The 17,415-nt window shown below is 35.5% G+C and overlaps 1 protein-coding gene across 1 annotated transcript in view; it reads left to right on the top strand.

Moving 5' to 3' along the window:
- Positions 1-17,415, top strand: part of LOC129233803 (glycerol-3-phosphate acyltransferase 3-like) — a 119,492-nt gene that overhangs the window by 30,060 nt on the left and 72,017 nt on the right. Inside the window, exons 5-6 of the mRNA XM_054867781.1 lie at positions 6,228-6,282; positions 12,735-12,800. Coding sequence (XP_054723756.1) covers positions 6,228-6,282; positions 12,735-12,800 — 121 coding nt within the window. The remainder of the gene's footprint in view (positions 1-6,227; positions 6,283-12,734; positions 12,801-17,415) is intronic.

The following is a 17,415-nucleotide window of genomic DNA, read 5'->3' as shown; positions in this document are numbered from 1 at the left end:
CTCGTGAAGCATGGGGGAGGGAAAGAAATATAGAGAAGAAAGTTTCGTGATGGCCACAAAATACTAGTTTTTCATAGGCATATTTTCTTACTTTTAGATCATTTTATTTATTTTTCCTTCAAAGAATATATTACTGAGCCAATAAAACATTTCGAATGCACGTGAGTATGTTGTGCAGAGAGATTACCTGCAACTTTTTTGAATGAACGAAGTTGTTCAAATGAATGAGTTGAATGAACGGGTCAAAAGAATGAATGATCCTCTGATGAACGGAACATTAAAAAGAAAGACTACCCACCCATACCAAAGTTCAATTTTCAGCATAACTTACGTCTACAACCCTCCCGTTAAAATAAGTAAGGTAACGACCCCCCGTTTGCCTTGTATGCAGTGGCGGATTGGTTGAAAAAATCGGCCCTGGCATTAGGAGATGTAGCGGCCCCATAGCTCTTATAGATATTAATTTTTACCTAATGATTGGGATATCACTTAAATATGAGGAAATTATTCTTAACAACTAAATATGTTTTATTTGAAGAAAATTTAACAGATATGAACACTTCCTGCGCTTTAATCGTGAACAAATTGATACAGTACTATTAGCTAAACCTTATTTTGGGGGGAAATTGTGATTGTAGTTGTCCATTTAAGTGTTTTTATAATGCCCGGAACTTGATTGAATATTTCCGTAATGGCACTGCTTGGCTAGTATGTCCTTATGTTTGTGATGGGTCTCTTGACACAAACATACATTACTGGGCCCTGTCATAAACATTCCCTTTTTTATACTGTCATACCCTGACGAACCCCAGACTCGATACGAGGTCAAAAACCTGCTGGGAGGGGTCGGGAACGAGTTTGGCAGCCCCTTATTTATTTATTTTTTCAAACGCATGTATCAATACAGGGTGCAAAGAAAGTTCCCACAATTTTATTAGATATTTCAATAGGCTGTAACTAACACATAATTCAACAAATCAACAAGGTAAAGCAATAAAAACTCTTTATTGAAACAATACTAATAACATTAAACAAAAAAATTATAACAATTGTTCAAAATTGGCTCCTTGGGCTTCAATACATTTACGGAGTCGCAGTCTGAAATTGCCGACGATGCTCGCGCACTCATCCACCATCGCGCCTCAGAGCCGTTTTGAGCATGTCGACCGTGGCGTATCGTTTTCCCGAGATTTTTTCCTCCGATTGACCACACCGAATAATCTATCGGATTGAGGTCCGGTGATTTAGGGGGCCAAACATTCGTACCCCAAAAACTGGAAACAGATCTTCGCAGATGGCAATCGTCGATCGGGCCGAATGCGCAGGAGCCCAGTCTTGTTGGAGTGTGAATACATCTTGGCCAAAGTCATCTGTTGTTCATGGCCTCAGTACATTGAATAGAACCCGAAACTGATAACTCGCAGCATTAATTTTGACGTTTATGTCAATGAAAACAAGCGGCGTCTTCCCAGTGGCACAAATGGCAGCCCAGACCATTACGGAGCCTGGAAAGTGACTGTGTTCGATGATTTTTGCAGCAGCGGTCTTCTTCTGGCCCTTCTTAAGCAGTTGGCGATGATTTTGACGGTTATGTGTGGGCTCGATGGTGAAGATCTTCTCATCGGTAAAGAGAACCTTCGAAAGGCGAGCACCAGCGGTCAAGCAAAGCATCTGTCGAGCTTTTAGCAATCTTTTCTACTTCATTGTGTCATTGAGGAAGTGGAGGCGATTGATCTTGTAAGAACGAAGTCCCAACTTGTTTTTCACAATGGTTCGGACGCTTTTTTCGCTGATCTCCAGTTCTTTGGCCATCATTCGCATTGAGCGCTCTGGATTGCGAGGGATGCGACATCGGATCTTCTGCACATTCGCTGGAGTCGTTGCAGTGGTTGGACGACCACTCCCTGGACGGTCGGCAGTCCCTCCAGTCTCCTTGTAGCGTTTCACAGCGTCATAGACTGTTTTACTCTTGAATCCAGTGGTTTGAATAATATCTGTTGTTTTCATTCCCTTCTTGTGTAATCCAACGAGAGTAACACGCACATTTTCACGATTCATAGCTCACTAACTCAATGAACTAACGAAGAACAAATGATTAAACCTGAAATACTTTTAATGCCAATAAACAATATGTGCCAAATAAATCGCCAACATACGATTTTAACGCTAAAATAACGTTTTAAACAAAATTGTGGGAACTTTCTCCGCACCCTGTACAAAGAGAGAGAGTAGACTTAGATTTCCGGCTTCTGGGAGTCATTAAAGTATTAGCAATATAAAGTTAATGGAAATAACATTGAGTCTGAAATAGAGGGGTCCGGGGGGGGGGGGGGGACTCTCCCTCAGAAATTTTTTTGAAATTGTAGTCTTAAAAACTCAACTTTTGACAATATTTGGTGATGTTAGGGGAGCGTAGGTTCAGGGTTTCTCCTGTTGCAGTTTTTCTGAAGTGGGAATCCAAAAACAGAATTTTAAATTATCTTCGAGTATATGCTATGAAAAGCGGTTCCGGGGGCTCTCTGAAAAATTAAAAAAATATTAGCTCTGAAAACGCAGTTTTAGAAGATCTTTGGTGATTTTAAGTCGAGTTAGATTCCGAGGCCATCCACTAGAAAATTTTCAAATTGAAGTCTTAAAAGCCTTTTTTGGTAAAGACTAGGGCAGTTACTCGAAAGTTAAGTTCCAAAAACGAAATTTTTGCTGACCTTCAGTGATGTTAGGAAATGGAGTTTTCAGGAAGCTCACCCCAGAAAATTTTCGAAACTGAAGCACTAAAAACTGGATTTAAAACGTTCTTCATTGATAATGCCGAGAGAGAAGAGGGGACGGGGCACTTTCTCAGAAAATTTTTGATACTGTTAATTTAAAAACACAGTATTAGACCATCTTTGGTAATGTTAAAAAAATGGGAGAGTTTCGTTAAAAAAGTGGGGTGCTTTCCTCCAGAAAATTTTCGAAATTGGAATTCCATGTTATAGCAGGAGTGGATTTGGCTGTTCTCTTATGAAGTTATTCAAAAGTGAAGCCCAAAAATTCAAATTTTACACGATCTTCGATGATATTAGGAGGGGGAGGGAAGATTCTGGGGACCACCGGAATTCTTTCGACATTGGTTTTTATCAACTTATTTTCTTTTTAACCTGATGGGCCCGAAACCGTGAGTTTGTACAGCGTGCAGAATGCTTTATGTTTCGTCAGAAAATGTTTGAAACTCACATTTCGGCGGCCTTTGGCCTTTGATTTGATAATTTTAATGATGTAGAGTCTTTCATGCTCCTCAATGGCATTTTAAAATTGCATTTTTTAAAGTAATTTTATGGAAAAAAAATATTTTGTCACCTTTATTAAAATTGTTATAAACAGGGTCGCCGAGAGCAAAAGGGGAAAAAAATGACATAGGTAAATTTTTTTCGCAGGCCCTCTTTTACACCTTTCACCGTTAGGATATTTTACCCTCTGCATGAGTTCAATTCCGAGCCGGGCCCCTATTCTCCAACTAAGCTGACATGACCTCACTTCGGCCCTTGTTGTAAGTTGCATTTTAGAGCAATTGTGAATTGTCATTTATAAATGAAAGCGTCAAAGAAACCAAAAGTAATTTAACTTTTTACGACCGCTAAAATTTTCCTGTTTTTTTTAAATTAATTAATTTATTTTTTATTATACCACTAAAAATATATTGGAAGCCCCAAGGATCGACTAACTAAAAGTGAAGCTCTAGGCCCACATTAATTTGGAGTCCCCCCTGAAGACTATGCAGTGTTTGATTTACATTTTTAAAGCACGAAGGCCTCTTGGTCTAATCACACAACTAGTATAAATCGCTTATATGCATTTATGAATCCCCTTTTGGCCCCTCCTAATCGTGACCAAGGAAATTCATAACTGGCCGAATGATAAAAATTCCCCTTTAAAGAAGTTTTTTTCCAATTAATAAGTCATAATTTTTCATTTTTTTAAAAAAAATACATGTATTTTTCATATTGTTGAAAAGCTATGCATAATTCTTTGAAAAATTTGGAGCCCCTTAGGATTATGAGGTCCCAGGCCTAGGCCTAGTCAGCCTGTATGGTAATCAGGTCCTGAGCAGCCCCATTTCAGAAATCCCTCCCCCCCCCTCTTGGTGACGGCCCTGCCTCCTCCACCCGCAAGCTTTAGCCCATGCGTAAAGAGGAGCTGAGGCTGTGTTTTGTGAATTTGCGTTATTTTGAACACATGCGTACAAAATTTACATTTTGCTGTTCGTAGACAGGCTCGAAATACTTTGCTGTTAGTAGGTATATAGGCCCGAAATACTTTGCTGTTAGTTGATCGGCCCGAAGCATGACCGGCCCACCGGGCAAATGCCCGGTTGCCCGCCGGCTGTATCCGCCACTGCTTGTATGTGCGAGGCAGTACAAAACTAAGATTGCCGAAAACTCTCAAACATACCACCCTCATGTTTTCACTGTGAGGGTGAACATTTAGCCAGCTATAGAAACTCCAAAACAACCAAATCTTTTTGGTTCTATGAATTGGAAAAATAAGACGGAAACTTGCACTAATTGGGGTCCCTGTCCCGAAATTTCTAGTGCTGTTTAAGCTATTCAACAGGTCCCCCTGTTTTATTCAAGTCTAATAATAACGTTGATACGTTAATATTCACCCTCAAGAAATTGCTGTTAGAACTGCGTAATTAGTTAATTCATTTTTGTGTTTTTCTTACTCCCAGTTTATTTTCATTCCTTCTCTGATACTACCAAATTAGTTCTTCCCGCCATTACTGACCTTTGAGTAGGTGTGGCTTATTACGGCGGATTTACGGCCCTCCAATAAGCGCGCTTCTCCACGTTAGACAACTCTGATGGTGAATATTGCTTTTTTCGGCTGAAGATCCATTTCAAATCATTAAGTTTTCTCGTAAGAATACTTCTTGACACTCTTCCTACTTTTGGCCTCTTAATAATTTTAATTATTATATAACTTTAACCTTTCTTTATAGACGAGGGCCTAACCTGCGATCTTCAAGTAAAATGTAGTTGGCGTAAAACCCTAATTTATTAGGCCTGCTCTGGAGAGGGTGTGAGTCAAGTTTCTAATTATTTCAGGATTGGAATCAAAAGCCAAGGTCCTTAACTATAATAATAATAATGCAACTTCTTTTTTTTTTTTTTTTTGAATGAATGTTGAGTAATTACAGCCAGAAATATACTAAAACTGTACCATAGTCACCCGCTGCTATGGTACTTCTCTTAATCCTGTTATTGCACCAGTTGTTGTTCATTGCAAAAATGTGCCATTTAATAAAGATTTTTCTTAGGAAGTCATTTTTTAAATTTAGGTTTGAATATCATAGTTTATTAGCACATAATTTGAATATCTTTCATATTTTCCCCCAAAATGATTTAGGAATTTTGCCAATTTTGACTGTTCTTTCATTCAGTTCATAGTTTCAAAATTGATGTCATCCGCTACACAGCAAAAATCAACTAACTAGCTTTTTTCTAGCTTTTTGTTAATTCCTATTTTTATGCTCCAATTCAGCTTTCTGTGATCTGTTTCTCAGCTGTATTGGATTATTTTATGGATCTTGCTTATATTATGTTTGAGCAAATTGTTTGTCAGTTAACTTATTTGGATAGTTGGAATTCTACTTTATAATTATTTTATTATAACCAAAAACCAAACCCTGTGGCACGACAACCCGTTAGGTCCAAGGCTTACTGTGCCCAACTCAGCTTTCCTGAAGAGGGGCTCTGGGGTGCAAGGCAGATGTCCCAGTTAGGTGGTCAGCCTAACGGGGAACCCCCAATGTTTAGTTTCCAAGCACAATTTGTTTTATCGACCCACTGAAGGGATGAACGGCTGAGTCAACCATGTCCAACCCAGGAATAAAATCCCAGACCTGTGGTGTGGGAGCGCAAAGCGCTGCCACTGAGCTTTACCTTATTTTATTATACCTTTTTTTAATTTTATGGATCACTTCCTTGACTCTGTTTAGTTTGGTTTCTTCAAACACCTTTCTATTGACTGCTGTCCACTGTTGTCTGCATAAAGCCTTCCTTTTGCAACCTTCCTTGAATGACTTTCATCCAAACTCACAGTTTTGTAACCCCGAACATATTTATGCAAAATGTTTGCAAATTCATTACAAATTTTTTCACTCCTCATCTTTTATGATGTGTTTTATATGATATCTTATATTTAAAAAGGCTGCAATTCCTTTATTTTTCCCTACTTCTCTTTAGAGCTTCCAGCTTGGAATCTCCTGACAAGGACAAATAAAAACTATCAGTTTATTAGGTACGTATGAAAGCACAGAAAAATTTCTAATATATATCAATGCTTAAACATGTTTGATGTACAGTAAATTCTTCTTTATCCATTTTGTGGGAAGAAATAGCAGTAGACAGATACATAAATATGTCATTCTTTTTTAAATAGTATTTAGACCCTATTAAACTAGATGGTTTATTGCCACAAAAGCTGTTTCCAGCAATGTTTAAATTGTAGATCATCTGCAAAGGCATAGGAGGCAGTGAGAAGCAAAGGGATGCAAGTGGCAAAACTAAACATTTAGAGACAATCAGTACAAATGGTAGGTGAACACCTCCTATATCTTGGGGCAAGATATAGTACTAGTAGCCCTGGTAGGTTCCGGTATACAGCTTAATTTAGAAAAAAATTTCAATGAAAGCCTACCTAGAATCTGATCTTTAAACGCATTTTACTCAAAACCTTCAAAATGTCCACTTGCATCCCTTTGCTTCTCACTGCCTCATATGTACATGTGCAATTTCAACCCCTTTCCTTCTTTTGACGTAAGTGCATTAAATGCATACTAGTTTACCCGTGTGGAACTCCGCACTGTACTTCGAATCGTTTCATAAGGCATTTCGCTCTTTAAAAATTTCAAAGAAAGAATATTATGAAAATAAACCAAAAAAGTAAACGGAAAAAAGTAAGCGCACAAGAGAAGGCATGTAATTTGAAGACATCAGTAACAAAACCTCGTTAAATACAACGTTGTGATAATTTGATCATCGCTCCCCTTTTGGTTGTACGTATTTTAAATGCAAATATAAATATCATTAAAAGTGTGGCTGAGTGACACGTGAAAAATCAGTAATTTTGCATGTGAAAAAACAGGTATTTTGCATGTGAAAAAACAGGTTGTGGCAAATACAGTCCTGCCCATGTGAGCATCTGACGGAAAAAAAGAAACATTAAAGAGATATTTAGTGGCACGGATTCGAACTGGCGCCATTCTGATTAACAGTACGACGCTCCAACAAACTTAACAACTGTGCCTTCCTTTTCGAATACTATTCATTGAAGGAATGCGTATAAAACACAGTAAAGTTTTTCGCCGAAAAAAATATAATAAGATCATGCGTCTATGTTTTGTCATTAGCCAGCATGATACGATTTAAAATTATTTGTAAAACATGGAATTTGATTAACGAATGAGGAAGATCTCACGTAGCGATTGAAACAAACATTCTAGAGAAATAATAAATTCGGTTGAAAAATAAGTGTTTTTATTTTTGAATATTCAACAATTTCCCATAGCAGGCCTCTTTAACCTGTCCGGCTTAAAAGCCTGCACTTGTTTTTCTTTTAATGGAACACTTAAAATTCAAAACCGAAACCAGTTGAACCGAGTCCGTTTTTTAAGTGTAATTTTTCGAACGTAGACAAAATGTTTTTTTTCAGCCGAAAGCAGAGGAGTAGAAAATGATTTCTTATTAATGAAGTTGATAATAATTTTAATGTTTTATATCGTATTCGTGTGAATAAAATATTAAAGGTTTACTGGGTGAAACTCATAGTTTTAATTTGCGTAGTATTTTTTCATTTGTACAAAAGTTCTAACACTGATATTAGAAAAATCTACATTTCAGCATACAATGAAAATGTTTTTCTGCACAAAAAGGATTCCCTTGATGTATATCTAATACTTTTTTTTTATGCTTACATTATGCTCAGTGGTCTGGACGGAGTCAAAGCTTAAAAAAAAAGGGAAGAACACCCTTCGATTACCAGTCAACTTATCTGAATGATAACTGTAGCCTGCATAAAGGATTCGAAAAACACCAAATAGCATTCCCACTGCATTTATTTTATTACGTGTGTTATCTGTTGTATGTTATAAGTACATGTAATGCGTAATATTACTGTAAATTTGCTATTATGTCGGACAGTCCGAACTGGCGCGAAGTTCAGACAGTTTATAGCCGAACGCTCTACCGAAAAAAACCACAGGTAATTTGACATTTTTTTTCTTGCCGAGAAGTGTTTTTATTTTTAAAAATTTTTACAATTTGTTATCGCAGGCTGTTTGAACCGTTATGACTTAGATGGCAGCACGTGTTCATCATTTAACAGCACGGTTAAGATACAAAATAATTTGAACTAAGTTCTTTTTTAAGCGTAGCTTTTCAAATGTAGTGAAAATGTGATACGCTACATGTTTGTTTGTTTTTTTTTTGCAAAAAGAAGAAAAATATATATAATAACCTTTAAATTGAGGTAGTATTTTTTTCATTTGTACAAAGAGTCAAAAACTCATTAGATGAATCTATATTTCAACATACGATTTATTATATTTTACTGAACAAAAAACAATTCCAATGTAGTCTGAAATCTTAAACCTGATACTTATATTTTCTCTTACATTATGCTTTAATTTTCTTCCTGAAGATAAAGCTTGAAAAAAAACCTTACAATTGAGTATCAATTTAGCTCCGTGTTGCATCAAGTTTTCATAACAGCTAGGAGCGTTTCTACCTCATGTATTCCCTTATATTTGTTATTCATTGTTCATGTAATGCGCGATATTTTTCTAATTTTTTGATGCAGATTGTCCGGACGTGGGCCCGAACACGCATTCTTCTGGTTACCAGTCGAACGCTCTGCCTATCAAGCTATTCAGCTCTGTCGGTAACAGTGCAAGTTAAAGTTATAAATTTAACCGAAAACCTCATTCTGGTTCTTTAAAACAGTTTTTTTGCCCGAAAAATTTTTTTTTAGACCGTGGGTCTATTTTTCGTCAGTAGCCTGCACGATAAGCTTTAAAATAAGGTGTAAATCAAAGAAATCGATCAAGAATTGAGGAAAATCTCGCGTAGAAACCAAAAACAGGCTACAGAAATAATATATAAGGATAATTTCTTTTTTTTTAATTTTAATATTACTGTGCCTTTCACTTGCTTTTGTACATTTATTTATTTATGTATTTATATTCTTCGGTGAAAGATTAACAACAAATATTTTTAGCTTTATAAAGAATGAAAAATTGGGAAATCTAATGGAAAGAAATTTCTCAAGAATAAATTCTACTTTCTCCCGTAACCAGTGAGAGAAAACAGAAGGGGACAAAACAAATTTCCTTTGGGAAAGGGGAGAGGCAGAGCGACCAAGAATTAAAGTACAGTGAAGCACAGTGCATATGTTTCTCTTTTATACGTTTTTTTAAATTAGTCCCTGTAGAGTCTAATACACATTAATTGGTACCTACAGAGTCGAATACGCATTAACCTATACCTAGTATATTTTTTTTCATTTGTACACTTTTTCCTACAGTCCTTTCAAAAACATATAAACGGTGCTTCACTGTATTTGTCTAAGTAGGACATGTTTAAGGTGTCTGAGCAATTTGAGTTAAACTATTATGCCACTCTTCAGTATTTTTTATGCATAAATATGCCTGAAAGAAAAAAATAATGCTTATGATATTAAAATATTGAAGTAATTTAGTTATTTGTGAGAATTTCTTTTTATTTAACTATGTCTAGTAGTGCTAAAGTTTTTTCCCTTTTTTTTATCCTATAGAAAAGAATTTTTGTTTTGTTCACACATTTGTGTTAAGTAGTTACAGTCATCCAAGGTATTTTTGAGCTATTTCAGTTAACTTGACTCCGCTTCAAAGTCTTAAGTGAGTTTGTACGCTCCTTACAAACTCCTGGACCCAGAAAGAAATGAAACCCCTAAATATAAAAAAAAAAAACTGAAAAGAAAGAACTTAGATCACCTTGTAGTGGTGACATACTATAATGCTATCGACAATGTGTTAAGCTTGTGTCTATTTCTGCATTGAAGAATTTTTTTTTTTTAAATATGCATGTTTAGGTTTTGAAGAAGGCAGTGTTCTCTCTAATTACACACTTGAAGTTCAGATAAGACGCTCTTATACTTTTTGCTGGATAAATTTAGAAAAAAATGTAGACAATACTAAAATGATCATTATAAAAATAGAAACAGTAAAGGTTTTTTAACCCATTCCATGATCAGCCCGAAACCCCTTAACGCGCGTGCCGCAGATAACGAACGGAGTTGCTTTTTGCTACGTTGTAATAGCGCTTTTCTCCTCATTTTGCTCTCGGGATTTTAATGTTTTTGCTGTTCAGCTTGCATTCGAAAATCGCTTCGCTTTATTAGTTTTTTTTGGCACTGAATTAAATAGTGCAATAAAATACAAGGTTGCTAATATGTGCTGAAATATTCATTAAATTTACACAGTACATAACGGGAAAATAATAAACAATAGCGGATAAGACGAAAAGCAATTATTTTTATAACACTAATTATTTTATTGATTTATTTTTCTTTTTGCTTTTATCTCAGTATATCATTCTTTTCTTTTTATACACTTAAGAAATAACTGTTAAATGTAAGATGATCTACCTTTCAAAAGGGCTCAACAAAACATTCTTCAAACAATTGACTGATCAATCCAATCTGTGAGCAAGGGATTTGAATGGACAAAAACGCTTTAACTGTGGGAATGATTTTCTAAGCGGATAAAAAGTATTCTTCGGTGCCTTTTGATACATTGTGACCCTTCAAAACGACCAATAAACACAGAGACATCTCTTTGCTTTTCGGTTCTTTTATTGTAATTGCGATGACTTTTAAATCCCTTCTGAGTGTCCAGATATCAGTTGCTCTAGCGTGGGAAGTATTTTAAAGATAAATGATTACAAAAGATCAAAACTTGCGGCTAATCCCCTATTTCCCTAAAGGATACTTTTGTGCATGCAACTAAAAGCCCCCAGCTGAGAGAGGAATAATAGAGACTGCCTGGGCGGATTCCCTAAGGAGATGTCCCCCTTGGTGTCTTGCGGTCAACCCTTCCACATTATTTTCTTACAACAAAACAGTTTGAATCAGAAAGGAATTTCAAAGCAAGCTTTACTGCTTGTATTTGAGAACATATCTTCAGAAGGAAAAAAAAGAAAAGCTTGCTTGAAATCGAGTCGGATTGTTTTTCTTATTTTAAAACATATTTGGATAAATTTTAGTTAGTTTCATAGGATTATTTACTAATTAAAGCAACTTGATTATTGAAAAGAAACCAATTATTTTATTTCTATTTTCAAAATCTCATAAAAGAAGGTGCAATTAAAACATTGGAGCTATTTTAAAACAATAAATAAAATCTGAAAAAGAAAGGGAGAAAAGGAATGTTTCGTTTCGTAAGAGTAAAGCGAAAAGAACTCAAGATATTATCATTTCATTTGTACTGCAGTAGATATTTTATGTTTTGCATGGTCAACTATTACGTATAATCAATGCGGTCGTCATAATTTTTGTTTGTGAAATTAAAAATATTCAAAACTATGTCACTAAAAATCCATTAAAGGATGCCGCGAATATAAAAAGTTTAAATTTAAGTTTGAAAATATCACGATTTAAAAATAAATAAATAATAAAAAAAATAAGAGTATACAAATAAATAAAAAGCGTAGTAAACACATTATAATTAAAAAAAAAAAACATACTAGTACAAAATTAAGATGTGTAAGATAATTTTTAAAAAATGTTGTGTAAAATAAATTATAAAATTTGAGGATTTTGAACAATTTAGTGAAGGTTGCTTGTGTAAGAAGGTGGATTTTTGATAACAAGAAAAAAAAATCTGTTTATTTGCTTTATTCAGGCATAAAAATATTGTTAAATGTGTAAGGAAATATTTTCACACTTGTTCATCAGGAGTTCAAATGCCAGAATGCCAAGAAACAAAGCTTCCACAAAAAGATAAAAATATAATGCCTGATTATTTGAAGCATTATACGTGTCCCATCCAGGAGTACTTGAAAGGTTAATATCTTAGTAAAATAAAATAAATTACAACAAGTTTTGTGAAATACTAGAAGTTACATCCCTTTTGTCTAAGGAAAAGAGCTTGATTACCGCTCTCCTAAAAGCACCAGAACCCAACAGAGAAGCGCAATAACAGGGTTCTGCCCCTGGAAGGATCGCCGACACATATTCGGCCGAGGCAAAAACTGCTAGAAACGGCGTGACGACACAGGTTCGTCGGAGGCAGTTAGGAACCATTTTCTTGCGACGAGCCCGAATCGGCCGGGGCAGTATTAACACAAACTGCGCGGCCGATCCTGTATCGGTCGGGGCAGTATTAACACAAACTGCGCGGCCGATCCTGTATCGGTCGGGGCAAAGAATGGGTTAAAGAAATTCATAGAAAATTTCTACGAATTTTCAAAAGTTCTGTTTTTGATATTTTTTTCTTTCTCATCAGACTGAAATTACATTTTCTACACTCAGATATACAAAAAGTTTTTTTTTTACTCAATTCCTTTGTTAAATGCAGCATTTCACAAAAAACAAAAAACACTCTCTAAGTTACTAGCTCTATTTAATTGTATGCATGCTTGTGTTTATTTATATGTAATATTTTTGCATGTTTGTATTTGTGTATATACATTTCTGATTTTGTTTTTCTCATCTAGTCTTCGGTTGACCTGCATATGGGGGATCGGCTTTTTCCTCCGTTATTGCATTTTATTCCCTCTCAGGTAAGCTTACATATAAGTATTGAGCTTTTATTTTTTTAACATATTTGTAAATTTGTTTTTTCTTACCTAAAGTTTGAAGAAAGATTTATACTTGAATAAATCAAATTAAATGTGTTGTCTTAAATTTTAGTTTTTTCCTGTCATTTAAGATAATATTAAGATTATTGATAATAAATTTATTTTATTTTTTATGAAAAAAAGAAATACAGCTTCAATTTAAAAAGCTGATTTTTTTCAAATACTTTAATTCAGAACTAACAGAATTCAGAACTGTAACAGATATGTAAATTTTATCAGTCAACACGTTGTTTTCTAAATTATGTATCAATGAATATATAAACAACGGATGGGTAGAGTTAAAACCTCTTTATTTGAAGAATTTATACCCTTTGTTCCCCTACCCTGACATGCCTTTTTTTTTATATTAGTTATGTAAAGTGAGCAGAACACCTTGAAATATTCTGACTGGACTCTGTGTGCTCATGTTGTTAATCGCAACTTTAAAGTAAACTCATTTATGTAGTCAATTGTTTATATATATATATATATATATATATATATATATATATATATATATATATATATATATATACTAGAGGCCCATCGGGACTCAGTTCGAGTTAAAAAAAACTGTCTTAAATAAATATTGTAAAGGTACTATTTAATTTGAAAAATTTTCATAAGCAATATTTTTTTCTTTCACTTTTGTGAGGTTTGAAAAAAATTGATTTACTTCATCTGATCTCTCAATTGATCTCTTGGTTTTTGATCTTGTGTGCTTTATTGGGTGTAGCAACTCTGTTTATTTACTGCTGTTTTTAGTATTTATTCTGTGTTTTTTTTTTTTTTTTTTGCATTTTTATCTTTCTGTTTTGCCTTTTGGAACATATTCACTGAGTAGAAATGGGTGTTATATGCATTATGAAGGAGGTAAAGAGTGGGAAGGGGGACAGGTGGATCTCTTGTGATTTATGTCATATGTTCTGCCTGTATAAGGGGGAAAATGAGTCTGTTTTTGAGGAGGATTATATTTGCACTAAATGTGCTGAACTCTCAGACTTAAGACTTCAGATGCTAGTTTTGGAAGCCCAGTTAGCATTAGGGTGTAGGCCAGTTGTAGAGGGTATAAATGTTCCAGAGATTCAGGGGGAAGTTTCAAATGAGGAGTTAAATTGGGAAACTAAGGGTGTAATTTTGGGGGACTCTATGGTAAGGGAGATGGGTAACACAGTTGGGAGAGTAAAGCGTAAGGTGGCTAGGTGTTGCTTACCAGGGGCTCGGGTAAAAGACGTTAATATGGTTGCTGAAAAGAAGGGAGTATTGAATAAGGAGGACATGTTTACTTTGTGGGTGGGAACAAATGATGTAGGCCACAGTAAAAATGAGGAGTTTTCTAGGGAATGGGAATCCCTGTTGGATAAAGCAACCAGCTTTTCGACGAATGTCCAAGTGGTTGGTTTGCTTCCCAGGTATGGAGTGCATAGGAGTTGGCTAAATCAACGTGCGAGGTGTATGAACTTGCTATTGAAGTCAATTTGCGAAAAGTGCAGTATCAGGTTCATTGATGTATGGAGTCATTGTAAACGGGATTGGATTGCTAGGGATGGCCTGCATCTGAGCTCTACAGGGGTCAAAATGGTTAGTGGATTAATTTTAGGGGCTTCGGAGTCAAAAAACTAAGTTGGAATGGGGAGCATGGTTCAAGCATCAGGTATCGAGAGAATGAAATTTTTTTGGGTATTGCTAGAAATGGAAATAAAGTGACGAACAAGAGTAGTAATGTTAACAATTGTAATTTAGGAAATTTCAGGGTGTTAAATAAAAGCAACTTAGGCATGCTTAAAGTTTTCTATACCAATGCTCGCAGTATTAGGAACAAGATAAATGAATTGAAAAGCATATGGATGAGAAGTTGGATGTTATTGGAATTACAGAGACATGGGCTACTGAATCTGATGCAGAGTTATTACATATTGCTGGGTATAATTTGTTCAGACAGGATAGAGTAGGTAAAAGAGGTGGTGGGGTTTTATTTTATGTTAGAGACAATTTTATTTGCAATGAATTGGTCATAAATGATAAGCCTACTGATATTGATATGGTTTGGCTGGAGTTGATGAGCAGTAAGGGCAAAAAGCTACGCTTTGGAAACATTTATAGGCCACCTAATTCAAACCAGGGACAAGATGAACAGATGTACCGTATTATTAGTGACATGTCCAATAAGGGATCCGTTATCATAATGGGGTATTTCAATTTTCCGGGTATTGATTGGAATAATTTTTATCCTGGTAATGGCAAAGAAGAAGAATTTTTAAAAGTAATTGGTGACTATTTGTTAGATCAAGTTGTAACTCAGGGAACTCGAGAGGAGGCGATTTTGGATCTAGTTTTTTGTGACATAGGTAGTTTTGTTCAGGGGTTGTGTGTAGGGGAGCATATTGGAGATAGTGATCATAACAGCATTAGGTTCCGGGTTGAATTTGAAGTGTGCAAAAATGATAATTTTAGGTTTGTGCCCAATTTCAGAAACACTGATTTTGTTGCACTTAGGCAGAGCTTGAAAGAGGTTTTTTCGTCAGGATTGGAAAATAGCGACGTAGATCAGCAATAGACGGAATTTAAGGATAAACTTGCTAAAACGGTTGGGGACTATGTTCCATTTAGGAGAAAAGGTGTTAGTACCAAAATTTGGCCCATGTGGTTCTCCAGGGAGACGAAAGAAGCTCTTAATTATAAGCAAGGCACTTTTCGTCAGTTTAAAGAAACTGGTCAGAGTGCGGAGAGGCTCCAGTATGGTAAGGCAAGGTGAAATTTTAAGTATTTGGTACGGATTCAGAAAAGGGAATTGGAGCAAAGGCTGGCAGATGACATTGATGGGAACCCTAAGAGGTTTTTTGCTTACGCTAATTCTGGGAAAGCTCGAAACAGTCAAATTGGGCCTTTGGTTGATGAGTATGGAAATTTAATCCATAACGATAGAGATATTGCAAATGTTCTAAATAACTTTTTTTCCAGTGTGTTTAACGATAACTGTATCTCAACAGTTGACACTAACAAGACACAAGCTATTATACAGCTTGAGGATTTTGTATTATCCAGGGAGGAGGTTTTATTTCATTTGAAAAAGATTAAAGCAACTAAAGCTCTGGGACCAGATAATATTTATCCAAAAATTTTAGTTGAATGTGCAGAGGAATTAGTGGATGTTATTTTGAATATTTTCAATGCTTCTTCTAACTCGGGGACGGTGCCAGAGGACTGGAAGCTGGCTAACATTACACCACTCTTCAGGAAGGGGTCTTAAGGTATTGCTGGGAATTATAGACCTGTAAGTTTGACTTCGGTGATTTGTAAAATTTTCGAAACTTTGATCAAAATTAAGATCATGAAGTTCTTAGAGACTAATAGTCTGTTGACTAGTTTGCAGTATGGTTTCAGGAAAGGTAAATCCTGTACTACTAATTTATTGCATTTCTACGACAAGGTTACCTCAGCTTTAGACAACAAAAAATGTGTGGATGTTGTTTATATTGATTTTCAAAAAGCTTTTGACAAGGTACCGCATGTTGCTCTTCTCAGCAAGTTAGCTGACATAGGAATAGGAGGAAAAACTTTACTTTGGTTTAGAAATTGGCTTACTGGTTGGAAGCAAAGAGTAGTTGTGAGAGGAAATCATTCTAATTGGAGTGATGTTTTAAGTGGGGTTCCTCAGGGATCAGTTTTAGGGTTTCTTTTGTTTATTATATTTATGAATGACATCAATGAAAATATTTCTGGAAGCATGAATTGTTTTGCCGACAATGTAAAAGTTATGGGGATTGTCGAAAATGAAGAACAAATAAAACAGCTGCAAGAGGATTTAGATCATATTACTAAGTGGGCAGATAAATGGGGTATGGCAGTTAATATAGGGAAATGTCAAGTGCTACACTTAGGTCATGGAAATAAGCGTATGAGATATCGTTTACAGGGTTCAGTCATAAATCAGGCAGAGAATGTTATGGATCTGGGTATCTTTATAAATCAGGACTTCAAGTTTAGTCAACAGTGCAGTATTGCTAGTAACAAAGCCAACAAAATGCTTGGGTTTATCAATAGATCTATTTCAAACAAATCTAAGAAAGTTCTTCTGCCTTTATATAGGAGTTTAGTAAGACCTCATTTGGAGTATGCTGTTCAGTTTTGGTCGCCTTATCTGAAGAAAGATATTTTTGTATTGGAAAGGGTTCAAAGAAGGGTAACTAAATTAATAAGGGGACTCTCAGATTTAGATTATGATACCAGACTTAATAGGCTTAACATGTATAGCCTGGAGCGAAGGAGAGTCAGAGGGGACATGATTCAGTTATTTAAATTTATCAAAATGAAAGATGTAAATGGATTAAATTTTTGCGGGGAAAGCAGGACAAGGGGTCATTGTTTTAAGCTATTTAAATCTCAGGCTAACTTGGAAATCAGGAAAAACTACTACTTTAGCAGGGTCGTGGGCACTTGGAATAGTTTACCGGAAGAGGCAGTAATGAGCAAGGGAGTGGATAGCTTTAAGAGGGCCATTGATCTTCATTGGGGACTAATTAATTGACTAGGACCAGCCTAGCTGGGCCCAGAGCCT

Source organism: Uloborus diversus, chromosome 1, assembly GCF_026930045.1.
Source record: "Uloborus diversus isolate 005 chromosome 1, Udiv.v.3.1, whole genome shotgun sequence".
In the NCBI taxonomy this organism is placed as follows: domain Eukaryota; kingdom Metazoa; phylum Arthropoda; class Arachnida; order Araneae; family Uloboridae; genus Uloborus; species Uloborus diversus.
Note: the sequence above shows the minus strand (reverse complement) of the source record. Positions and strands in the feature narration are given on the sequence as shown.